This window comes from Boleophthalmus pectinirostris, unplaced genomic scaffold, assembly GCF_026225935.1.
Source record: "Boleophthalmus pectinirostris isolate CB_2022bp ecotype Guang Dong unplaced genomic scaffold, ASM2622593v1 HiC_scaffold_4, whole genome shotgun sequence".
NCBI lineage: Eukaryota > Metazoa > Chordata > Actinopteri > Gobiiformes > Gobiidae > Boleophthalmus > Boleophthalmus pectinirostris.
Window position 1 is genome coordinate 8759957 of NW_026571353.1, and position 27712 is coordinate 8787668.

General features: G+C 40.3%; 1 protein-coding gene across 1 annotated transcript in view; it reads right to left on the reverse strand.

Moving 5' to 3' along the window:
- The window catches only part of LOC110163802 (whirlin-like), a 345556-nt gene that overhangs the window by 183691 nt on the left and 134153 nt on the right, over positions 1–27712 (reverse strand). Inside the window, exon 3 of the mRNA XM_055161486.1 lies at positions 24823–24948. Within this exon, the coding sequence (XP_055017461.1) occupies positions 24823–24948 (126 nt within the window). The remainder of the gene's footprint in view (positions 1–24822; positions 24949–27712) is intronic.

Here is a 27712-nt window from a genome sequence, read left to right on the forward strand (position 1 = left end):
GTGCCCTCGTGTACCAGCGTGCATCACAGGGCAGGTTCAACTTCCTAAACATCCTACCTGTCCATCTGCCTCACGTCAGCACGCCGCCCCTCGCCTTTTCACGCTCTCGCTCCTTCCTGCGTACAGCAACACAAGCCCCTCCCACAGTGCGGCTGATTAGAAGAGCAAGACCAAACGTGAAGCAAAAACCAGTCTAAATTTGTGTTCCAGTGTTGGCACAAAGCAGGTCTACAGCATAGAGCGGATCTACAGAACAGACCTACTGCCACATTTGGCTGAAGTTTGTCTAACAAAAGTGCACAAATGCATCTGTGTTTGTCACGATGTGCGTTTGGTTTGGTAAACGTGCAGAGGCTGGTAAATATCACTGCAAAACCAGAAAAGAATGCAACTCCAGTTTGGAACTTTAAAAAAACAGGTTTAAAAATCTTCCTTCACTTTTTTCACAGTTTTGTGTAAAGTGCCAGAGGAAGTTCTCTTAAAGAAGGGGTTCTCAAACTGTGGGTGAGGGTCCAAAAAGGGGCACAGAGTGTTTCAGTGCAGTTTGCTTGGCTTTGTATTAGGTAGATCATTTTGACTTGGTCATTTTGTAAGTAGCTCGCATGCTGAAAAAGTGTGACCACCCCTTGTTTAAACTGTAAACAATAGCGTCACATGACCGATGTCACAAACCCAGCGAATCAGGAAGGCGCAAGTCACAGTCACGTGGTCCAATAAGGACGGCAACTAGATCTCCTACGTCAGCGTATCAACATTTTCAAGCGTCCACCCAGTGCCAGATCAGATTGTTCCGTCTCTGGAGCCGTTTTCCATCAGATTAGTGTGGACGAACACTGCATCCGCAACGAAAACAACTCAAATATGTACTAGTGTGGATGGGGCCTCAGACAGAACAATGCCATATCCATAGAAACAAGCAGGTGACAGAGCCCCCACCAAAAAGTTACATAGTGCATCTTTAAAGGAAAAATCTCGGCACAGTTTAACGAGCCGTGGGGGAGACAGAGATTGGCTAGAAACAGTGTGTAGTCCAGGGGCTCTGCTGTGTGCAGTTCCAAAACATCAATGGCATAATCCTTTAATCATAACATCTGTCACAAACATACTACAAGGCCAATAGTGCCAATTGATAATAAAAAAAGGATTTGTATTTTATTTTATATATTTTTCTAACTATACAAAATATCCCAATTATTTTGTACTATTCAAGAAGAGATGGAGAAGCTGAAGTGACTGATGTTTCTACAGGCTTAAAGAGTGGACAGAGATAGCATTTATATAAAAAACAAAGTCAGCAGGTTGTGATTGCCTGACGGTGAGTGAAGTGACACAAAGTTGGAAAATGGAAAGCTGAATCTCCACATAGCTTCATTACACAGCCTATTAGCATATAGATGACCACAACATTGGAATTGTTTGCTTGTAGGGGAAATACTGGGTCTGAATGTCTCTATTATTGCAATACAAGTTTAATATTTTTATCTGAGTGAATATGAGATTGAAAAAGTCTTGTTTGCTCAAAGTGCCAACTGTTGATATGTCAGACACTACCAGTCAAAAGCTTGGACGCACCTTCTTTTTGTTTTGTTTTGTTTTTGTTTACTACTTTCTACATCAAATATATACGATGCAAGATATATGGAATTATGTTTAAAAAAGTTAACTGAACTAAATAATTTGTACATTTTATATTCAGATCCTCAAAGTACCCTTGACCTTCTCTCAATTATCTTCTCAGTGAAGTTTCCTGAAATGGTTTTCACCTCACAGCTGTGCCTTGTCAGGGTCAAGAAAAGCCAACAGTGCAAACCAGGGTTCAAACCAAAGGGTGGCTATTTTTAAAAATCTAAATCAAGTTTGGAGTTATTTTGAGTTCATTTTTGTTTGCTAGATTCCACAGACCAAAATTTCCAAACTAGAAGCAGCTACTTTTTTCTCACACTTTGAACCTGGCGGCTTATACGACGATGCGGCCAATATATGGATGAAAAAAGCACCGTTGTGTGTGCTTTTAACACATGGATTTAGGGTTAACATGAAGTTGCAGTGTAGTGCTAGAGGTGTTGTCAGTGCACTAAAACAGTTTATAGCCATGTGATAAAAGAAATAATGATGCTACATGAACATTAGTGAGTGGGATACGTCTTACCTGTATGTGAGACATGCAGGTGGGTGCTTAAATGACGAGAAGAAACGTCTCAAACTTCAGTAGCCGGACATCCGCGACTCATGCCTGATCAATACACCTAACCCCGCCCCCAGAAGAGCCAGAAATCTGTTGAAATCCTACAAGACTGACACATGGATCTGGAGCATAACACTGACATGATACAGACAGGACAGTGTCTCTTTCTGCAGGAGACATGCACAGTAGAGACGGGGGTGATGCGCTGAGGAAGACTGAGTGTGTTTTGCGTGTTATTGTGTTATTTTTGCGCTTCATGCACATGTTTAAGTTAAAGGCAATTGATGTGGCTGTGGAAGAAGGAAATCGAGCTGCTGCACATGAGCTCGGCATCAATGGCCATATCGGCTTGTCAAAGCCTGATCCATCAGATCTCAGAAGCTCAGCAGGGCCAGGCCTGGTTAGTACTTGGATGGGAGACCACTGGGAGGCACCAGTCTAAAAAAAAAACTGTTGTTATGTACTTAGGCAAGGCACTTCACCTTCATTGCCTAGTATGAAAGTGGTGTGTGTGAGTGATGGTGGTGGTCGGAGGGGCCGATGGCACAGATTGGTAGCCTCGCTTCAGTCAGTCTGCCCCAGGGCAACTGTGGCTACAGTAGTAGCTTACCATCACCGGGTATGGAGTGAATGAATAATGCTCTGTAAAGTATCTTTGAGTGTCCAAAACAGCGCTATATAAAACTGATGCATTATTATTTTATTATTATTAATGAGTGAGACTTTGGCGACGACAGAATAACAAACTGACTCAATGCAAAAAGACAACAAAAGCTTTCAGAGGCAATAAAAGCAACCGGCCCGAACTTGAAAATGTTCTTGAAGACGTGGACACCTACCACTTATATTCAGGTGCAGTCTACATAAGAAGAATAAAAAAATTTTGTTGATGCATCTTATATTCAGGCGCGCTCAAAAGTCCGGAAATTATGGTATGTTCATAATTTTAATGTATTCGTTGAGAATCTAGAATGTAAATAAATCATGGAAATAAAGAAGCCTATTGGAGCTCTGAACAGTGTATGATTAAAACCTCTTTTCTAGTCTACTGGTTATTGTAGACTCTTTGTGTGGTTTGTGTAATCTTGCTGACACCCTTTAGAATAACATATCATATCGTGTTTAGGTCTTAATTGTTTAATCTGCACTTATAATAACATTATATTCTGTGGCCGCAGGAGGATAGCCAGTTATGTCTCAGGCTCCACCAGCATCTTATTTTACTGTCACTGTTGTTTATTCACCAGGAATGCTTTGTCATGTCTGAATGTTATGATGTTCTCATTTGATTCACATTTCCGATTAAATGTGATTTGTATGTGATCTCCAGTGTGAACTTTAAACGCCCCAAAAGTGTCCCGCAGGCACACTGGAGGACACGACGATGTCACACACAGTAAACATGCTTAGAGTTTATGGAAGTGGCCGAAACATGGACATGAGATTTTAAAGTTGTTGTCATACTGGAGCCAGAACATGTACAGCTTATTAGATTTAAGGAGGAGATTGAGAAGGAGAAGGACAAGGTTTTTGGCCATGGCGTTTTGTGGGGCAGTGGAAGCAACATCCGTAGACTAGACATCCATTGACTTGACTCCGAGCCTTCAGAGCCTGAATATTCTCTTGCATTATCATCCGCTATGGTTGTGGCTTTGTTAAAGCTCTCTCTCTAAAACCTTCAAATCAGGCAAGAAATCTCGGGGTAATAATGGACTCAGACTTGAACTTTAACAGCCACATCAAATCAATAACATCTGCAGCCTTTTACCATCTAAAAAACATAGCAAAAATCAAAGGTTTACTGTCTAAATCAGACTTGGAGAAACTTATCCATGCGTTTGTCTCCAGTAGGTTAGATACTGTAATGGTCTGCTCACTGGTCTCTCCAAACGAGCTGTGAGACGCTGCAGAACATCCAGAACATCCAGAATGCTGCAGCTCGGGTCCTTACTCGAACTAGGAAGTACGAGCACATAAGTCCTGTGCTCAGGTCTCTGCACTGGCTCCTGTGCCTCAGAGAATAGACTTTAAAGCAGCTCTACTTGTACAAGTCTCTCCATGGCCGAGCACCAAAGTGCATCTGTGACATGTTAGTGTCATATGAACCATCTCACACTCTGAGGACCTCAGGGACCGGCCTCCTGCTGGTGCCCAGAGTCAGAACTAAACAAGGGGAGTCAGCGTTTCAGGTTCATGCAGCTAAAACCTGGAACAGTCTTCCTGAACATGTGAGACAGACTCTTCTGTGACGCTGTTTAAATCCAGACTCAAAACATTTCTGTTTAACTGTGCAATATAACTGAAAGGTTTTCATTCTGCACTCTTCTCTCTAATTTATGTCTCTCTTTTTTAATTTTAATCTTCATGATTATTTATGTTTTGATTTGTTTTTATTATGATTTTAATGTATTTCTTATTCTGTAAAGCACTTTGAATTACTTTGTGTACAAATTGTGCTATACAAATAAACTTGCCTTGCCTTGCCTTAAAGTTTCCTCCTACTTCAGCGCAGAATAATGACATTTGTCGCTTGTTGATGATGTGTAGGTATGAATTCAACCTGGCCATTCAAACTGAAGTCGCATGTCAAAAGATCGGATATGTATCTGTTTTAGGACCACATATCCAAGTGTCCTGGGTCGCAATTGAAAAAATCTGATCTGTGTCATTCGGACTGTCATTAAAAGATCAGATACAGGTCACATAGGGCGAAAAAAAAAAGATGATGTGCAAGAGCCTATTTAATTCAATGGGAGAGTCACTGTTTTTGTAAGAAATATACAAAATAGAAATCCACAAATGTTGAATCATATCATTATTTGTGAGAGACTGGCTCCACAAACCAAGCCCCTTCAACTGACATTTACGCCACTGGAGTTGAAAAATGGCCCCACTTTCTGCGGGCACTGTGGGGAAAAAATCCCTTTTGTTTATCTATGCTGAGAAGATGATCAGTTTTGCGCCAGTTTTTTGTTTCATGTGGATATGGCCCCGTAATTGCAGAGATATGAACCATAAATCAGGTCAACAAATCTGCAATCTGACAGTTAAACAGCAACTTCTACCATACAATTCTGACATGTCCTCCATCTCAATTTCAAAATATAGGGATTCTCAAATGTTGTGTTGTCACATGAACCCAATCTACTGAGGATTTACGGTATGAGGAAACTGATGACACATTCATGGCATGTGGTAAATTATAGCTCCCACCGTGCAATTAGATTTCCCATAAGGCCATCGGTCACTATACAGTCGATCCATTCTCTGCTCCATCACTATACCAACTAGTTATATAACAAAATCAATATTGGAAAGAAATTTTTGTTAAATGCTAAATTGGCAAACCATATATGTCAAGATACTGACAAACTGGGTGCATTCACACTCACAGACCACGTACAAAGTAGTCAACAGGGGTTAAACCTGGAACTAAACCAGGACTACAACAGGATCAAGTCTACATCTGACATCGTATTGACTTAAAGAAGACATATTGTTCTTGTGTCTGCTGTATAGTTATAATCTATGACACCCTTGGATCTTTATGTTATAATTTGGACATTTTAAATCACAATATTCATCTAAATCAAGTTAATAAAAGTTCAATTTCATTTCTGTCCAATGACGAAGTCAGGAATCAGAATACACTAGACAGTTTGCAAGAACACGGAAGTTGTAGACCACGTATCAGCCAATCAGAAGTCAAACTCAAGCGTCTGTCTGGGTTCCTTTTGTGGTACAGCACAACAGTAAACAGAGCGGTCGAGGTGGATGTAGACGAAGTCAGACATTCTTTGTTGGCAACGATTCCCGAGATGGAGGATTTAAAGCCGGAACAAAGAGAATGTTTGGTAGACATTATTGCTCTTCTTCCTACGGAATTTGGCGCATTACATACTTCACGACCAAATAGCAGCCATCGGTTAAATAAAAAAAGTACCCGCCTACCCTCGAGCGAATGAATCTTAATGCTGCAAGGTCAGACAGATTCTATGAAGTGAAACTGGCTGATGAGTTGTTAGAAAACTGAAGTGCCCAGTGGGAGCTGATGTCACCATAAACATAATCACAACAAAGTGCTGTGAAGTTGCCAGCACCTCAAAAGCATAGTCGCACGTCACGCTGGCAAGTGTTTTTTTTTTTTTTTTCATTTGTACCAAAATGGCTATGCAACATTGCCAAATCCTATGTGTGTAACAGATTAAGAAAATAAAATTGGAGAATGAAGTAAATACAAAGCAGGGGCATATAACTAGCCTGATTCATCAGCCAGTTTCAGTTTGTGGAAACCATCTGGCCTCACAGCATTAGGATTTGTTCACTCGACAGTAGGCGGGTACTTTTTGTATTTAACAAATTGCTGCTATTTGGTTGAGATGTATGTAATCCTCCGGAACGCTCATTGGTGTCCAAGTAACTGCCGGCTTCACAGCTCTTCACTGATTGGCTGGTGCATGGTCTACAACTTCCAGGGTTCTTGCAAACTGTCTAGTGTGTTCCAATTCCTGACCTAGTTGTTGGACAGAAATTCATTTGAGTGGAGGCACCAGCCTGAATAGCATATAACAGTGACGGTGAAAACATGAGTTCATTGGAAAAATGATGTCTTAAAAATAAGCAACTAAAGATTGCTCAAATATGCACAGATCACTCCAAATACAACTTCAGATAAGTAAATGGTGAGATGAAGCAACTATAACATGGTTAAAAGCTCGATTTAAAAGTTGATTTTGCATTATAGGCATTGAATTTTATGCCCTTCCTCATATAACTTTGCCATAGTCTCCACTCTTTTTTAGACCCGTGTTTTTCAAATTATGGTACGTGCACGTCAGTCGGTACTTATACCACTCTTCAGTTTGTGGGTCTGTATATAGTCCTCTTTTAGACCTAATTTAGACCTTGTTTAGACCTAGATTAATCCTGTTATAAACTGTCTGAGATCTGGTAGCATTCGGAAACCAAAATCTTTTCTTTGGTGGTACTTGGCGTGAAAAGTTTGAGAGCCACTGGTCTATAAAATTGCTTTGAAGAACTGTAAAAATGTCCGGCAAAATGTGGTAATTCTTCTTCTGTCCAACCAATATTTCATGTTCCCACCTTTTTGACAAGCTTTTTTAATTTAATGATCTATTGGGGAAATGCATTAAAGCAGACCTCTTATGCAAAATCAACTTTTCAGTGCTTTTACCCATGATTCCCCTTCTCATTTACCCTCTCCAAGTTGCATTTGGAGTGATTCGTGCACGTTTGAGTAATCTTTAATCACTTATTTTAACGCCACCGGTTTACTCCACTGCTCTGGACTTACTTTGTTCTCCAATTTTATTTTTAATTTTCTTTCTTTTCTTTTTTAAAATTTATCAGTGATACACGTAGGATTCAGCGGTGTCATAAACAGTGTTGGGGAGTAAGTGATTACATGTACCTGCATTAAGTAATCAGAGTACAAATTATGAGTAACTGTATTCAGTTACTTTACTTTTACAGTTACTTTGTTGAAATAAATGGATTACAAGGCGGTATTTTCCTGTTTTCACATTTTGGGCTAAACCAGGACTAAAACCAGAACTAAACCAGGAGTAAAACCATGTCTAAACCAGGTCTAAACCAGGTCTAAACCAGGACTAAACCAGACTAAACCAGCACTAAACCAGGTCTAAACCAGACTAAAACCAAACTAAACCAGGACTAAACCAGCACTAAACCAGGACTAAACCAGCACTAAAACCAGAACTAAACCAGGACTAAACCAGGACTAAACCATGTCTAAACCATGTCTAAACCAGGTCTAAACCAGGTCTAAACCAGGTCTAAACCAGGTCTAAACCAGGTCTAAACCAGGACTAAACTAGGACTATACCAGGAGTAAACCAGGAGTAAAACCATGTCTAAACCAGGTCTAAACCAGGACTAAACCAGGAGTAAACCAGGACTATACCAGGAGTAAAACCATGTCTAAACCAGGACTAAACCATGTATAAACCAGGTCTAAACCAGGACTAAACCAGGAGTAAAACCATGTAAACCAGGACTAAACCAGGACTAAACCATGTATAAACCAGGTCTAAACCAGGACTAAACCAGGACTAAACCAGGACTAAACCAGGACTAAACCAGACTAAACCAGGACTAAACCAGGACTAAACCAGAACTAAACCAGGACTAAACCAGGTCTAAAGCAGGACTAAACCAGGACTAAACTAGGAGTAAAACCATGTCTAAACCAGGACTAAACCATGTATAAACCAGGTCTAAACCAGGTCTAAACCAGGACTAAACAGGACTAAACCAGGACTAAACCAGGAGTAAAACCATGTCTAAACCAGGTCTAAACCAGGACTAAACCAGGTCTAAACCAGGACTAAACCAGGAGTAAAACCATGTCTAAACCAGGACTAAACCAGGACTAAACCATGTATAAACCAGGACTAAACCAGGACTAAACCATGTATAAACCAGGTCTAAACCAGGTCTAAACCAGGACTAAACCAGGACTAAACCAGGACTAAACCAGGAGTAAAACCATGTCTAAACCAGGACTAAACCAGGAGTAAAACCATGTCTAAACCAGGACTAAACCAGGTCTAAACCAGGACTAAACCAGGTCTAAACCAGGACTAAACCAGGAGTAAAACCATGTCTAAACCAGGACTAAACCAGGTCTAAACCAGGACTAAACCAGGAGTAAAACCATGTCTAAACCAGGACTAAACCAGGACTAAACCAGGACTAAACCAGGACTAAACCAGGACTAAACCAGGTCTAAACCAGGTTTAAACCACAGACTTTTAATTTGGTTAAGGAAAGTCTGGTCTTTTTATTTTCTTTTAGCAGACAAAACATCTTATGTTAAGATTCTGGTCTTTGCTTCTCTACAGTAAAACAAAAGTCTGTTCATGGAGACTTGGGCTCAACAGCCAATATGAAGAGAACACACAAGAATTTTCAGGATGTGGTTGGTACATTCATGTAGTTTTAAAAAGCATGAGATCCAAAGTATTCAGATTACGTTACTCACCTTAAGTAATTTAATGGATTATGTTACAAACTACATTTTGGGAAATGTAATCTGTAATCTGTAGGGGATTACATTTTAAAAGGAACCTTCTCAACACTGGTCATAAATTATAATTATATAGCAATATGTATTCTTTAAAGGACCCATATTTATTTTCTCATCTCTTTTAAAATGCAGTTTCTTCATCACAAACAGACCTGGAGTTGTGTTTTGTTTCATTCACATGTTTAACACACAAATCCTTCATATTTAGGCTTTACAGTTCTTCTCTCAAACAGAAAACACTCTGTTCCGCCTTGTGATATCATATGGTAATACAGGAAGTGCTCCACTGAGTTTGTAAAATCCATACACCTTCACAAGAATCATTTGGATCATTTCAACCCTGGGATTTCAAATCTGTACTGAACAAAAGGTAAAAGGAGCTGTTAATTTGAAAACTGCTGCTTCGTGACATCACAAGGTGGAACAGAGTATTTTGAGCTTTGTAGATGTAAACAGACTAATAGTAAAGAATTACTCAAACGTGTGAATGAAACAAAACACAACTCTAGGTCTGTTTTTGAGGAGGAACTCTTTTTTTGAACTTTTAATATGTACCTAATGTATGAAAAACAATCACAAGAAGCATTTTTAGAGGAAGAGAAACTCTGACTCTGAGAGGTGAACCAGGTGTAAGGGCATCACTGAAGCATGGGGCTGGTAAACAATTCATAAAACACTTGGAAAATGGAAATGAGGTGCAGTTATGCAGATCTGTACGCAGCCTCTGGAAAAGACACCAGTACTGCTGCACGGTACAGTGAAGGGAATGATGGGCCATTACAATACAGTGAGCTCTGTGCAGCAGGAGCTCACCGCACTTTATAATATGTGAATGGGTAACTATAAAAGAAAGATGAAGATGGCTGAATAAAAAGATAGTTCATCAATACATACATTTGTCACATTGCCTATGAACATATGTGTTAAAGAAGACATACTGTGCTTGTGTCTGCTGTATAGTTATAACGTATTTAACATTTTAAATTGAAATATTCATCTAAAATGACTCAGTACAGCAGGAACATGCAGGAATCACTCCAAATACAACTTTGGGTGAGTAAATAGTGAGGGGGAAACACTATAACGTGGATAAAAGCTCTGGTGGGTTTTACAGAATAGGTCTTTTATGAACACATTATGTGTTGTGTGTATTAAAATAATGCCTATGTATAGAAAACAGTATCAGTCTGTGCTCCCTCATCTGGATTAGATGGTCTAGAATTTGATTAGATTTTTTTTTTGAAACCTCAACAAATGACCGTTACATGACAAAGGGCATATGGTATAAAAAAAAGCAGACCTATTAAATCGACTTTTCAAAGTTTTTTGTACATTTGTTAACTAAAGCAAAGTCTCCAATGCAGGAAAATACTGGATTAGTTAAACATGCATGAACAGACTGAAATATGAGTCACCTGCTTTAACATGATCTAGTATTTAAAAAAAGTCATTTGTTTAGTGTGACATGGTCCAGTGGGTTCAGCACACATACATGTGTGTGCTCTGGTGGTTGGATAACACTTACTGCTTCCTCCTTAAGTGACTCATCCCAGATTGGCTCAAGATGAACAAAGCCTGTATTTGTACAGCACTGGTCAGAATTCTCACACTGGATGTTTTTCTTTGTGTTCATTTTAGGTTCCAGAAACCTTTGTCCGAGCACTGGTGGACTTGGTTTGTGCCCGTGTCTTCACGATAAAGTGGCTCATCCCAGATTGGCTCAGGATCCATAAAGATCCTGTCAATAATGCTGAAGACAGAAGTCTCATGCTGGTGCGTCTCCTGGATGTTCAAACCTGTCTCATTTGTTTTTACATATAAAGTGTCTCATCCCAGACTGCATATAAATGCTGAAAAGGGTCTCTGAACTCTAAAGGCTGAATTATGTTGTGGAAGTCCATCATGTCGGTGTCACCAGCAATACCAAAGTCAATGAGTTTGACTTTAAAAGTCTGCTCCCTGTGGTTCACCAGCATGATGTTGTCCGGCTTCAGGTCTGTGTGGATGATCCCAGCCGTCTTAAGAACATCACAGGCCACCAGGAGCTGCTGTGCCACAGGACGGAGTTCACTGAAAGAGAGTAACTTTTCTCTCTGCTTTACAAAGTCAAACAGGATCCTGTCTAATGATTCAAATGCCTTGCATTTGGAGTCCTGGTCTGTAAAGCATTCGATGAACCTGACAATATTATACTTGTAAGACTGAAGGAGGCGTAACTCTCCAAGATCTCAACTTCATTTTCTAGACTGCTTCTGGCATGCTTCAGTTTTTTTAACAGCCACAACCTCTAAAGTCTGAGGGTGAAAGCATCGAGCAACTGAATCAAAAAACCTTCCCCAAGATCGTCCAGGACAATGTAGCAGTTTGTTTTTTCACTCTGCTGAAAGACACTGTGGAAGCTGCTGCGTCAGAACTTCCATTTCCCTTGTGACCAGTAAAACCATTTCAGTTTTTGTGTGTCTTTAGTTTTGTAGGAAATGTTAGTAAGCAGTATAAGGCATTTCAAAACATTTAATTTGTATTTCCATTACAAAAAAAATGTCCAACATATTCGCCTTAATGGCTTAGTGACCTCTGGAAGGATTGGATCAGCCCCCATTCACACACAGAGAAATAAGAAAGGGAAAAGTGAAGGAGAGAGCGTTAGAGAGAAAAAGAGAGAGAGAGAGAGAACAATTTGTGGAGAAAAGTGGATATTTACTACTGCTCTCTGCACTGCTGCTGCTTTAATGGACAAATCACTCACCCCTTCCTCACTCTCTCTCTATCTCTCCTCTGTCTTTCTCTCTGTCTCTGTTTTTAGCTCTCTCTTTCTGTCTCTTTCTCTCTCTCTTCTGTCTTTTTGTGTCCCCCCTTTCTGTCTTTTCTTCTGTCTCACTTACTTTCTTTCTCTCAATCTTTCCCTATGTCTCTTTCTTCTCTCTCTCCCTCTGTCTCTGTTCTATCTCTCTTTCTCTCCCTCCACCTTTCCTTGTGGCTTTCCCATCGCTCTCCCTGTCTCTTTTCTCCGTCTGTCTCTCCCTCTGTCTCTATTCTCTTTCTTTCTCTCCATCTTTCCCTGTGTCTTTCTCTTGTCTGTCCCTCTGTCTTTTTCTTCTCTCTCTTTCTGTATCTGTTCTTTCTTTTTCTCTCTCTTTTCCCCTTATCTTGTCTTCCCATGTCTCTCTCTCTCTCTCTCTATCCCTCTGTCTCTTTCTTCTTCTCTCTCCTCCCCGATGTCTCTTCCTTCTCTCTGTCCCTCTGGCTTCTCTTCTTTCTCTTTCCTTACCTCTCCTGGAATTAAACCCAAACGCCACCTATCTCTTCTCCTCCGTCACTCCCCCTCTCCTTCTCTCTCTCTCCCTCCTTTTATGTCGTGTGTCAAAGGCTGCAGTCGTTCCAATTCTCCCTGGCAACACCAAATACACTCTTCATCTGTGCTCTGTCAGGAAATACACAAATGTCAGCCCTGCTTCTTTCAACCGATTGCATTTGGAATATTCAGAGAGTCCTTTTAAAGATACGGCTTTTGTGGAGTTATATATTCTGACTTCCCAAAATCAAATAATAGTCTTCACTTTTTGCCACCCGGGTCTGACACGTATTCAGAGACAGTTTGTTTCTATGGAGGTAGTCGTGCTGTAAATATTTCAACTTTTTATACATGCATTCACTCAGGACGGTTGTAAAGATTATGTTGTGTGTTGCGCGGGGTCAGCTCTCCACAGATCTGAGCTGTCACTTGTCCTCGTGGCATAACCTGCTGTTCTATATGGACAAAAGGAAGTTGTAATGCCAATGCCAAGTAACGCCATTCTTCAGAGGACGTTTGATGAGAGGAAACATGGACATCTTCAAAGGACTTAAGTTTACGGTCCAGCGTCAAATCGTGTCAATCAATCATGGAAAAATCATTATCACTATTGTTTTTTGGTCAATATTGAAATTGCGATTATTCAAATGATTATTTTTTTGTTACACAATGCATTTCTTATAGTCTGATTCATCAGCTGGTTTCACGTCGTGCAAACCGTCTGACCTCGCAGCATTAAGATTCGTTCGCTCGACGGTAGGCGGGTACTTTTTTTTATTTAACCAGTCGCTGCTGTTTGGTCGCGATGCATGTAAGGAAGAAGGGCAATAATGTCTTTTCCTTTGATAAAATTCACCGAACATTCTCTTTGTTCCAGCTTTAAATCCTCGATCTCGGGAATCATTGCCAACAAGAATGTCTGTCTTCGTCTACATCCATCTCGACCGTTTTGTTTACTGTTGTGCTGTACCACAAAATGGACCCAGACATGCACTTGAGTTTGACGTCATGGCTTCACAGCTCTTCACTGATTGGCCGGCGCGCAGTCTAGTCCTTCCAGGGTTCTTGCAAACCGTCTAGTGTATTCTGATTCCTGACCTAGTCACTGGAGAGAAACGAAATTGAGCGGCATTTCTCCCTTTAAAAAAAACAAAACAAAACATTCTGTTGATAATTTACGCAAAATTTTCAAATTGAAAGTATAGGCTACAAATATGTGCCAAATACGTGCCTTAGAGCAGTTTTGCGATGTATAAAACATAAAATGAATAAAATATAATTTGAACATGAATTAAGGCATAGAAAAACATAATTGTATCCAAAATAAACTGTATATGTCCAGCTGTTCTACAATCTCTATATAAAAAAAAAACAACAACTTTGTGACGCTTAATCGTTTCAACTCAATTATATGCATTTTAAGATCGTTTGACACACAAATCGAAATAATTACATAGGTTTAATGCATAGTATGTCATTTATTTTGCTATACCATAAAATACCAAATAATAGCCGTGTTTCAATGAACCGCCGGGTCCTTTTGAAACGCCGGGTGCAGGTGTATATTTTGATAAATAACCACCAGTTCCAAATATTCGCGTAGCCTATGCCAACACCCCCTGCACTTGTGGCTGCTGCCGAGGAGCTGCTCAAACCCCCATTTCCTGTTTTTTGTACTTCATTTAACTAAGATATCATGATTCGTGCAGTGACACCACTAAGTCGACATAGAAGCAGTTTGACTTCAGTTCAGTCCTGCCTTTACCAGACTGGTTGTGGGACTGAATGAATAGGCTTTATTCTCTGCGCTGTGTCCGATCACTCTCACCTTCAATGAAAAAGTGAAGATGACGTTGCTGTGAAATCCGTGTTTCGCAACATAGCAGGCAGGAAATGGACACAGTATGTAGGAGTTTTGGTAATATTACTTCAGTTTGGCCATTCGGAGGAAGCAGCAGTGTCATGGGAGCTGCTGTGGCGTAAGAGGAAAGTTGTGGCAGAGGGGTGAGGAAAGGCAGGGGACAAGGAGGCAGGAATCTTGCTGACAAGGTTGGCAAAGTAGTCACCAGGCCATTGTATAAAGGTGACACCTCCTCCAATGCGTCCCGTAAAAACTGTAAATTATAGTCATACTGGTTAAAGAATTGGAGTACCATGTTTTCCCAGTTTTGCTGAACAAGATTTTTGTGATGAAGTAAGTCATCACCTGCACCAAATTGCCATGACTGAAGTGACTGATATGAAACAAATAAATGCCCAGGCTATTATTTAATATTTTATGGTATGTAAATATTTGTAAAGTTTCATCATCAATGTACAGCAACCACATCATTTTAGAATTTTTGAAACTATGTAATGAATAGGGGTGGGTTAATATAAGTTTTTCTTTTCTTCTGTTGTTTACAATGTTTATGCCTGGAGTCTCCAACCTTTTTTCTCCACTGAGCTACTTTTACTAAACTGAGTAAATATAAGAACCAAGTCAAGACTTAGATGAGGTAAAGTCTTGGATCTATTCAAATAACTGGATAGGGTGTAGTTGCTTGTAGCTGCCTCCAGTTGAAGTAGTGGTCACTCACTGGTACTACAGCGAAAAAATCCCCTGGGCTGAGACAGGATTTTTATCATAGAGCACAATGTCATCACAAACTGCTCGTGTTCAGCTGACAGGGCACCTACATTTTTCAAAAATGTTGGATTTATGGTGATTTTTAGATCATAAACTTTTCTCAGCTCAAAATCCTTCAGTTGTCTTAAAAAACACTTGTTAGCTCCGGCTCCGCTCTGCTCTTATGCAGATTATGCACAATAGACGCATCAAAATATTCGCTGCAAACTCGGGATGATTTAGGGAGTCAAAGGTTTCCTTTTTCGTCTTCCCTGTGGATCAATCCTGCCCATCGCCTTCGCCTTACACTATTTTTCAATTCCGTTGGGAAGAGAAACAGTTTGAACAGAGGTTTGAGTCACACACATCTGATTCCCTTTTGCATTTATGGAGTTCACAAACAAATGTCTCGAACCGTTTTCTGCTGTTAGGATCCAACAACCACACAATTAACAATGTCCCAAAACTAAAATATGACAATATCAGAACCAGAAACAAAAGAGATATGGTTCAAAAGACTTGAAAACATCGGCTTTGACAATAGACACATTCCACTGGGAAAACACACGTGGCGGTTTGATGCTCACTTTTTCAGAAAATCCTTCCCAGAATGCATTGCACAACGACTGAAGTCCGAGATTCTTGATGCGTCTGTACATATATTATTTCTCTTCTTCTTGGCACAAACTCAAAATAAAAATGAATCAATCAAGTGGTTCCTTCTCTGGTTGCATTTGACTTGTATTGTAAATCTTCACCCCTCTCTCTGTAACTCCTGCTGAGCCTCATACTTTTGGTCTTAAAATGTTCATATTAGCAGGTTTTATTTTACTATTCTGCCTCTAAAATAAGATACATTAATATAAGACCAATTCGGTGCCCATTTTCCGCAATTGACTGACCTGCGCCTTGCCAAACCAGAGGTGAGAGCGGGAGGGGCAGTGTACCTTCAACAGTCCCGATTGGCTCTTTGGTTTTCTTTTTGGTTTCTCAGATTTACATACATGGTCCCTGGTTCCAATTACAATTGCCGACCTCGATGAGCTTCATTAGCTGAAACCAAATGCTACGGGTGATGTCAAAGGCCCTTGGTCCACTTTCATTGTATAGTCAATGGTCTAACCCAGGGGTGGGCAAACTACGGCCCGGGGGCTGTATGTGGCCCTTTAAACCTTTTAATCCAGCCCGCCGAACTTGAATAAATTATAGTGATAAACCTTGTTAATGTTTTATTTTTCCTGCATTTCCGGCGTTTCCCAGTAGATAACACACTACATACACACTGAGGTGCAGCTTAATATGTTGGCCGCAATGCTTTATGGGAAAGTGTTCTTTCGGACTGGTAGTTACAGAAGTCATTCTCGGTCCGTCGTTCACGAGACAGAAGTGTTCAAGACATAATACTGCACTGTTTCTTTGCTGAATAGAGTGAAAGTAAAGTTGAAGAACTCGTGGACTACATATTATGAAGTCTTCATGCACAAAACATTATAACATGCAACAGAGCAGAAAGTGTTACACAGGAAAGATTTAGTTCAGTTTAGGCTCATACTGGAGAGTTTTGCAATCATGTGATTTCATCAATGCAATTTGAAGTGTAGAGAGGTGCGCTCAAGAAAATATGGTGATGGCCACGACTAGATGGCGCCCCGGAATGTATTTCAGAAGTATTTGTCTTTTGGACGCATTTACACTCAACTTTACATTCTTGTAACCAGGATAGTTGTGTTTACATGCACCATGACTCAGAAAACCCGATCGTAACTGAGATACTGATGTGCATGTAAACGCACTCATTATAAACAATGTGCACCAGATCAAATAGAACACGTTGCTTGCAGACTGGCACGCTGGCACGGTTCTGTCCTTGCGTTGGTCGTTGTTGAGTTTTAGCTCTGGAGACGCACACTGAACAGAAGTAGACCTGCATCTTCTACAGTTTTTGAAATAAAGACAGTCAGGAGGAGAGTGATGATGATAAGATCCTGAAGGACAACAGAACTTTCAGTGCTTTTAAACAGTAACTGTTAGTAATAAAAATAAAAAAAATATATATGTATTTTATTAATTTAATTTTCAGTGTTTTAGAAAGACAGATATTTTGTTGTAATACTTTGTAGTGACTTTCAATTGAAATTCAAGCTCAGGTTTTCTACTTATCTCATGTTCTTTTTTTCTCTCCACTCCATCTATCTGCCCCTGATCCGGCCCTTCCCTCAAATTTTAGAACCCTGTGTGGCCCCCGAGCCAAAACGTTTGCCCACCCCTGGTCTAACCTGTCAAATAAATGAAAAAATTCTAGATTTTTTCCAAATGTGGCTGTTTTTTACTTGTCCCCCACACTTATGTCTATTCAAACTAACTCCTGAATTAAAATGTGAGTATTTTATGGCCAAAGTAGGACACGTGTCGGGTTGCTGTGCTGTTCTGAGTAGTGGCAGTATTGTTTAGCAGGTACAGCAGATAGTAGTGCTCTGTGCCTGAGGCTTGATGGATGGAGGGAGGAGAGGAGAGGAGGGAGAGACAGAGTGGTGGTCTCGTCATGGGGAAGGCTGACCCAAATGCGTACAGCCATGGAGATTTAGTGAGTGTAATAAATGTTTTCTGAGGCCGGGCACGCTGCTCAGGTCTGGGGACGGAGTGGGAGGGGGGAGGTGCTTCTGCTGACATGATGAAAACAAGGTGAATACTGATCTGTCCTGCATTTATAGCATTACAGCTGTTTTTATTGCTTAAAGAACACATATTACGCAAAATTTTCTTTTTTGTGTGTGCTTTGAACCATATTAGAATATTGTTCCCTCATTAAAAATATACCTGCAGTTGTATTTCAAGTCATTCAGTTGGTTTCAGTAATCTTCTCTCCTTTGTCTCTGAACCGCCTCAATCACTTTGGTTTGAAATGTCCTGGCTGTGATGTCAGAGATAGAGAGCCCGCACAGTCCATAAATCAACGGCAGACTCGTTTAAAGCATTTCTGCCGTCAAATTGCCAACCTCACTACTGAGAGCTTACATCCCTGCTTCAAGTGGAGGACTTCAAGTATCTCTGGGTCTTGTTCACAAGTGAGGATGGAGAGTGAGACTGTGGTGAAGAGGGAGCTGAGTCGAAAGGGAAAGCTCTCCATTTAATGGTCAGTCTTTGTTCCTGCCCTCGTCTATCGTCGTGAGCTTTGGGTAATGACCAAAGAGACAAGATCACGAATACAAGTGGTCCAAATGAGTTTCCTTCACAGAGTGGTGCTGGTTTAGAGATAGGGCGAGGAGCTCAGGCACATGGGAGGAGCTCGGAGCCACGCCGCTGCTGAGGTGGCTCCATGGATCTATACAAATAACTGGGTAGGGTGTTGCTGCTTGTATCTGCCTCCAGTTGACGTAGTGACACTCACTGGTACTTCAGTGGAAAAAAAACACTTGGCTGAGATAGGATTTTTCTCATAGAGCACAATGTAATCACAAACTGCTTGTTTTCAACTGACAGGGATCTACAACTATCAAAAATGTCGGATTTTTACCTATTTTTAATCATAAACTTTTTGAATGGTAAATGATCACATTTTTCTATAGGGCTTTTCTAGCTTCAAAACACTCCAAAGCTCTTTACATCTCAGCTCAAAATCCTTCAGTTGTCTTAAAAACACTTTATAATCATTCGCTCCGGCTTCGCTCTAGCGCCTCTTGCTCTGATTGGTCAAAGCGATCACGTGATACACGAGCCCCCGCTCCGTGCATGCGTTTGTGTGCATTCACATGTGCCCGCGAGAGAAAAGAGCACTACTGCACATGCTCAATCAGCCCACAGCCACCGGAAGTACTTTGCCAGGCTAAAGATTAAACTGGAATCATGCGCCATTGAGCTCGGCCCATTGACTTGAATGGGCGGCCAGTTTGTAACTCCGGGGTTTGGGTACAGTTGGATGATTATAAAATATAAGCCATTATCCATTTATTGGTGCACCAAGTTAGGCATAAAAATCATACATTTACAATGGTAATTACTGTATTTTCCCGGCTATTAGACAGGCTCTTAAGCCTCCAACCCCATCAAAAAACAACTGCGCGCCTTATACACGAATCCACTGGGGTGTCCCAGCACGACTTCAGTAAACTACAAAGCCGCACCACCAAGCGCACGCAAACACACACGGAGCAGACAGCGACCACGCGGTGAAAAACACCCACAGACACACTCATCACTCCACACAGATGAGGAACAGAACACACTGGGACCAGAGTGGGACCAGAGCGGAACCAGAGTGGACTTCGAGTTTTGACTCAGAGCCTCCACGGGGTCCGAGCCTCAGCTTCGAGCTCCAGCCCTTCCGTGGGCTCTGAGCCTCCGGTCTGGTCCCGATCTAATCCCGATCTGGTCCCGGCCTGGTCCCGGCATGCCTGGCCTCGGTCTCAGTTCCGGTCTAAGTCCCAGTCTGGTCCCGGCCTGGTCCTGGTCTTGTCTTGGTTTCAGTCCTGCTTTGGTCTCAGCCTGGTACCGGTTTCAGTCCCGGTCTGGTCCTGGTCTGGTCCCGGTCTGGTCCTGGTCTCAGTCCCGCTCTGGTCTTGGACCTGGATCAGTCCTGGTTCAGTCTGTATGCAGCGCAAAATCCGGCATCACACTCACGGAAGTCACGTAAACGGGAAACGCCATTATCCGTTTTTTCCATTTTTCATTTAAACACAAAATCGAAAACTGAAAAAACGAATCGTTATCCATTTTTTCATTTTGGTTTTGGAGACAAATAACAAAGAAAACAGTTGTTTTTTCGTTTTCTTATTTTTGTTTTTATATTGAAAAACGGATGAACGAATGATACATGGATTGTGTAATATTAGTTTGTTTTAAAGAACACATTACACACGCTCATTATGCTTGTGTCTTTGATTCCCTTTTAAACCTGCTTTTGGTCACCTTGTGATTAACATTTCACCTTTTCTAATGTGTCCAATCACTAAGAGAAGATGAATTTAGATTAATGAAACAACCGTGAATGACACAAAAAAATCAATCAGTCTACACCAAATAGTCTCAGCGGGTGATTAACAGTCTTGCCCAAAAACACAATGTCAGCATGTCACAATCTAAAGTGGTGTAATAATGACTGACAATTAGCACGTGGAAACTCAATCTTATAGAATAAAAAATAAACAATAAAAACAAAACCAGCTCATTTGTCTTATTTATTTTGGAACACACACAGTTGTTAGAGCAGACCATTGTTCTAAATGAAATAACAATCTAAACGTGGTGTTACTCAGTGTCATTTGTCACCATTAATCTTCTTCCTCCTCTTTCTCCTCCTCTTCTTCTTCTTCTGTCGGAGTGAGTGAACCAGACAGGACTCTGCTACAGCGCGTTCTTGCATTACCATTCATGATTAATATGATTTCGGATGATTAATAGAACCAGCGTGATGGATGGCCCACATCTCCGAGCGTGTGTCCTACCTTCCACTGTACATTTAGATTAAAAAAATGAAGCAAAGTCTTGACAAGTTTCTTTCTACTTGTCCTGTTTTTTATTCAGGGTCACAGCAGTCACATGAGTTAGCAGTGTATTGACCCGCTCTCCATAATTCTGGTGTTTTTGTTGTGTATTTTGCCATTTTCCTAATATGGACTTGGCTCCAAATTTGCCGATATAACTCCTGGCATCATGAGCTTCATTTGACTGGAGCTGAACTTGATGTTTTCAAGTTAACAGCAAATTTTTACCTTTTGTTCAGTGTTGACAGGATTCAGGTTTGTCAGTTCCAGGTCTGAAACCATCCAAATGATTCTAGTGAAGGTGTATGGCGCACTTCCTGTGTACCATGTAATATCACAAGTGTTTTTAGCTCCAGAGAACATCGACTAACAGGCTTTATTTACTCTTAAGTCACAAACCAGGAGGACGTTTGGAAAGATGCGATGACAAATTCCGGAGAACTCTGTAGCAGTAGTAAGTCTGACAAAATCTAGGAAAAATTAGAAAATGTCCCAATTTTCTTCATCTCCATGCCATTGTAATGTTCAGTTACGTTTGGCTAATCAACAATTAAAACCGTACCTGAGTTTTCATCATTTCCCCACTGATACAAAACTTCCGACCTCACTGGGTACATGCGATTAGAAGAGACGAGGCACCAAATTCAAGATGATTCCAAACGGGAGGTGTTCTGGGCATGTCCCACTGAAAAGAGGCCCCGGGGAAGACCTTGGGCACACGAGAGGGACTATGTCTCTGGGCTGGTCTGGGAACACCTTGGGGTCACCCTGGAGGAGGTGGAGGAAGTGTCTGGGGTGAAGGAAGCCTGGGAGTCCTTGCTTAAGGCCCTGTCACACCTTGACGATTTAGCCAGCGAATGTCAGCGTAAGGCAAGGCAAGGCAAGTTTATTTGTACAGCACAATTCGTACACAAAGTAATTCAAAGTGCTTTACAGAATAAGAAATACATTAAAATCATAATAAAAACAAATCAAAACATAAATAATCATGAAGATTAAAATTAAAAAAGAGAGACATAAATTGGAGAGAAGAGTGCGGAATGAAAACCTTTCAGTTATATGCACAGTTAAACAGAAATGTTTTGAGCCTGGATTTAAACAGCGTCACAGAAGAGTCTGTCTCACATGTTCAGACTGTTCCAGGTTTTAGCTGCATGAACCTGAAACGCTGACTCCCCTTGCGTACCAGTTCCCTAAAACGCTGGCATACGCTGAACCATCAATGTTTTTTTTTTCAATTTTGGGCATATACATAGTGTATTCATAACGAGTTGGACGTATACATAACGTATTAGTAACTTATATAGAACATTTTCATAACTTATAGATAACTTATACCAACGAATGCTTAGCGTGTTGCCAGTATGATCAGTATTCTCTGATCAAGTGTTTTGCATTGGCTCATATGATATATGGGAGCACAAAGTCTGGAGGAGTACTGACTGTTTCCTCCCCATTTTTATACCGATTCCCCTAAAAGCTGCCAATACACCATTATATGGTAGCTACAAGTTAGAAACACGTTCAGTAAGTTCTGCGGTCGTCTGGAACATGTCAAATACGTCTTCATACATCAATATGCGTTGGAGATAAGTTCAATATAAGTTACACATAGGTTCAAAACACGTTACTCATAAGTTATGTGTACGCTAGACATTATCTCAACGTATTTGGACTTATGAGAAACTTACAATTAATGTGTGTCAATGATCGCATAACTTACCTACAACTTATGGCCCGCGTATGCAGGACGTATAAACATACGCTGATATATGTCGAGAAATTTTCAGCATGCTCAAATTTTTTTGACGACCTTGCCGTACGTCGCCATATGCCAGCGTGTTTCAGCGTGCTCATAACTTATACAATACTTACCTAGAACTTAACCGACGTACGCCAGCGTATTTGCCAAATTTTTCATACGTCGGCACACACTGGCTAAATCGTCAAGGTGTGACAGCCCCGTTAGACTGCCTCCCCCTGTGACCCTGCCCTGGATAAGAGGAAGAAAATGGATGGATGGTCGGCGAGCCCCGTGTTGGTAACTACACCAAACATTGGCATCACATGTTTCAAAATGTCTTCCTAGTTTGTGACATAACGTGAATTCATTTATTTATTTATTGAGACAGGGACAGCGCACAATCTACATAAACCTTAACAGGAGAGATGCATTGTACCAGGTTGTAGCACCAGTGCTCATTTCCGCCTGTAGTCCATGGGCAGGTTCATTGATTGATTGTATTTAACTGACCTTAGCTGTCAGTTGTTTTTCCTGGAGACCTGTGTAGCATGTTTTGGGTTGAATAGAGCCAATTACACGGGATTTTTGTGTTAAACATGTGTAAAGGAATCAAAACACAACTCCAGGTATGATTGTGATGAGGAAACAACATTATAACATGGATATGAAAGTAATACAGGCCCTTTAATTGTTGTTATATTCCCATAAATCTTGTGGATTCAGTGAGGAGCGCTCTCTGTCAGCAGTCTGAACTCAAGTGTGTGGACATAAGCAAAGGTCACCTGTATTCTCCTCTGATCCTCCTTCAGATAATGGTCAGTCTCAAATGTTACGTACAGTAGAGAGCATTCTAAAGGCCAAGCAACTATTCCGAAAACACATTCAAAACCATTAACAACTCATGCGCCACAACACTGCAACTACATCTACACTGCAAATCTGTTATGTTTAACAACATGACCTGCTAATACACCACAAGGAAGACTGTCTGCAAAATAAAACACTGACACGCTAAATACACTCAAAATCAAAAGTTAATCGCAATTTTAGTCAGTTCAAGATCAAATCCTTTCCAATCATCAGGGATCTGCTAGAATATTTTTGGAGATAGAAACTGACTAGTTAACCCTATAAAGCCTGACACATGAAATAATTGACAAAAAAAATCTGATTTTTTTTTAATATTTAACTCATTATTGGACCTTTGAACAAAATGTTAAAAAAAATTAATTAATTAATTAATAAAAAAAAAAATAAATAAATAATAATAATAATAATGACAATTTTAAAAATAAAAAAATGCCTTTATGGCAATTTTATAGAATCCAACTATGTTTATTTTAGGAACAAACAGAATTCTCTTTAATGCATTTAGAACTCAGAAAAACCTTTCTGAAAATTTCCTTTAATGTTTTTAAATGTCTGAACAGGATGATGTTTATTTTATAAACAATACGGGTCCTTGTTCAAGCACAAATGTACATTACATGTCCCACCGTACACATGTGTAAAATTATTATAAATATATGTAAACAAATAAATAAATGAGTGAATCCTCTGTATCCTCTGAATCAGAAAAATATAGATTATTAGTGATTTTGTGTGTGAGAGCTGAAGAGACAGTTACTTCCAAACAGACCATTGCACCATTTATATACAAGTCATGTAAAGATCAAAATTCCACCATTACACAAAAATAATAATAACAATTAATTTAGGCAATTCTTACACTAATCTTTTCAAAATTTACAAAGTTGTTCCTCCAAAAACAGAAAGTCACGTCCACCAATGCGGCCATTTTGAAAATGTCTCCTTTGAGCCTGTAATTTACAACCATGGAAAGTCCACTTTCAGCTGACAAGTATTTAATTGTACACAACAGGTTTTTCAGGAAAAATATTGATTATGTGGGTGGAGCAGAGGTCTCAGAATGTTGTGTATCAAATATAATACAAATGGCTTTATAGGGTTAAATGATCCACCCACATTCACATTCATAATATACTTTCACCAAGACAGGGAGGCTAACGGCGGATGAATTACACCACGATCTGCCAATGGATTCACCTGAGCTAAGAGATCAGTCTCAAGTGTCGTCCGTTTGTTTCGCTCAACGCACCTTATAATCCAGTGCACCTTATGTATGAAAATAGATGAGAGTTCATCATTACTGATATTGCGCTTTATAATCTGATGCGCTTTATAATCCAAAAAATACGGTACTTCTTCCACCACTGGCCATTGTAAGCTTTACGTAACGGTAGTAACAGCCAATATGCTGCGAGTGGATGAAAAGTCCTTGAGTTTTATAAATTGCTTTATTGTATTGAGCCATAGTGGATTGAGTTATCAGGATAAATCCATACTGGTTTGACATATTCTGACATGGCGAGGCAGGCTTTACACTCATATTGATCTGATTGAACTGTTGTGTTGTGGTTTACCTTGAGGGCCCCTGCATCTGCCGCAGATCCGGGGTCCACTCCGGTGATGTAGATGCCCAGTCCGTACTCTGCCCCTCCCCTGATCATTAGACCCAGAGAGCGGCCGTCCTCCATGTTTAGGTTCACCTGGGAAAGAGAAAACATAGCTTATATTAAAACGATCACTTCTCTTCTGTATCCATTCAATCATCTGTGTCAAAAATATCTGTACAGCTCCTCTTTATCACGCTGTTTTCTGATTTGATTTGTTATGATGTTATTTCTTCATCAAAAACAGACCTGGAGTTGTGTTTTGTTTCATTCACACATGTTTAACACACAAACACACCTCCGTTTGGATTCATTTTATGTCCTTTTCTCAAATTAAAAATGCTCTGTTCCACCTTGTGATGTCGTGTGGCAATACAGGAAGAGCTCTACTGTGTTTTTGAACTCCAAACACCTTCACCACAATCATTTGGATGATTTCAGCCCTGGAAGTGCCACTGAACTAAATCCAAAATGTCACTGTTAACTTGAAAACTACCACTTCATGACATCACAAGGTGGAACAGAGTATTTGTGTGAATGAAACAAAACAACTCTAAGTATGTTTTTGAGGAGGTAACAGCATTCTAATGTGGCTTAACCCATTCTGTGTAATATAACACATTAATATTTCCATCAATTGCTGTGTTTACATGAGAGCTTTAATTCCGAATAAAAATAATTTAATTCTGAAAAAAAAAAAAAAATTATTCCGCTTTAAAAAGAGGAGTTAAAGTAAGTTTTTTATTTATACAGCACTTTCTACAGACATTTGTCACAAAGACACTTTACAGTTCATGATTCATTCACTCCAGACCTGGTGATGGTAAGATACTATTGTAGCCACAGCTGCCCTGAGGCAGACTGACAGAAGCGCGGCCGCCATGCCAGCTGGTGCCATCTGTCCCTCTGACCACCACCATCACTCACACACACACCACTTTCATACCAGGCAATGTGGGTGAAGTGTTTTTTTTTTTTTTTGTGACTGGCACCCCACTGTGGCATCTGATTTTCCCAGTGGTTTCCCATCCAAGTACTAACCAGGACCGGCCTTGCTGAGCTTCTGAAATCTGACGGGATCAAGCTTTGACAAACTGGTATAGCCACAATTTAACCACCCACTTAATTCCAAAGTAAGTGGGTGCTTTATTCAGATTTTAAAGCCTAATTAATTTATTCCTCGATCATGTAAACATTTATTCTTCTTAAAAATATTTCCGGTTGTTCAGCGCATGCTCGTTGGCTTCTGACACGATCTGGACGATCCGGCTCCACCAGTCCTGGCTTCGGACTTTCATCCACGTCTCTTTGGATTCGCGAGCGGAATGTGGGCGTGGGCTGAGGTAGAGCAGCCGTTGTCTCAGTTTGTTTTCTTCCTCCCTTCTCCGACACTCTTCCCTTCTCCTCCTCAGCCGACAGACGTAAAGCGTGATGAGAGAATTCTCCAGCTGCTGCTTCATTATCATTGAAACGACTGCGAAACAAGTCTGTATCATGTTTGTGTCCAGGGTGTAACGACAAACTGAGATGACAGAAAAGCCGATACGTTTGTGTCTCTGTCCAATCAGAACCTTCCCCAACCCCAGACGCTGAGTGGAATTAAATAAAAGCGATTTAATGCGTTTTCCTACTATTTCATTCATAACAATTCATTCGGAAAAAAAAAAAAAAAACATCATGTAAACGTGGCCATTATCACCAGACTTTTTCCTGTAAATCGTCTCAAATGAAAACCTTTTACAGCTCCATCACGAAACGCCCTGAAATGGAATCATGTGATGAATTAATTGGAGTAAATCAAATTAAAGCTACACATACATTTTTTGCGGTTGGACTGAATAGTTATCTGATTACTGCATACTCCAGTGTTTCAAGAGCAGGGCTTTGAGTGTACTTGTATCCGTCGCCATGGGAACCTTTGTCAAGTCCGTCTGCATTCACTGTCTGCATTAAATCAATACAAACATGTCATTTCTGTATAGCCTTAGGAAATGCACGGATATAGCTGTTTGCCTGAGATTATATGTGAGCAGTGTGTGATGGCTATTTAAAGGTGCATTGTGTAACTTTTCTGGTGGAGGATTTGCCACCTGTTGTCACCGTGGAGATGTTGTCTTTGCCTGGAATGTTCATTATCGTATTATTTTATTTGTTACTGATAATACTGAGTAATAACAGTAGCAGCTTTAACTGACACTAAAAAGAGGGGAGCTTAAGTGTCTTGCCCAATGACACAATATAGAATCCACTGACTGGATCTGGGATTGAACCGTCAACCCTTGGATAAATGAGAAGGAAATTAAAAGGCTCCTGTGTAACGTTTCTAGTCACAAAGTGCCACCTCGAAGTTTCACAATACAGCTGCATTAAAGTCGTCTGTTTCCATGGAGACAAGCAGATGGTGTCACCAGGCCAAGTGACAGGTCAGATCTGTGGAGAGGAGATTCGGCTCACTGTTTGAATGCATGTTAGTTTGCATGCATGTATGTTTAAGAGTGAATGGTTTTTGAAACACATGTAGATGAAGAAAGTATAAAATAGTAAACATTAAAGACATGCTGTGGAATATTCTAGGCCAGCGGTTTTCAAATTGGGTGAATGTGCACCTGCCCTCCCCACACACGCCACAGACGTAAATGTATCTTTTATGTTCCTGGAAATGATGAGTTTAACAACAACTGATAATATTGTATTTTCATATATATATATATATATATATATATATATATATATATATATATATATATATATATATATATATATAAATGTGCATTCATAAACGATTTTTGAAACAGCAAAAAATGTCCAACTTCATGCAGGTGACTTTTAACATCACTTAACATTAGTAGGTCACCAGGAT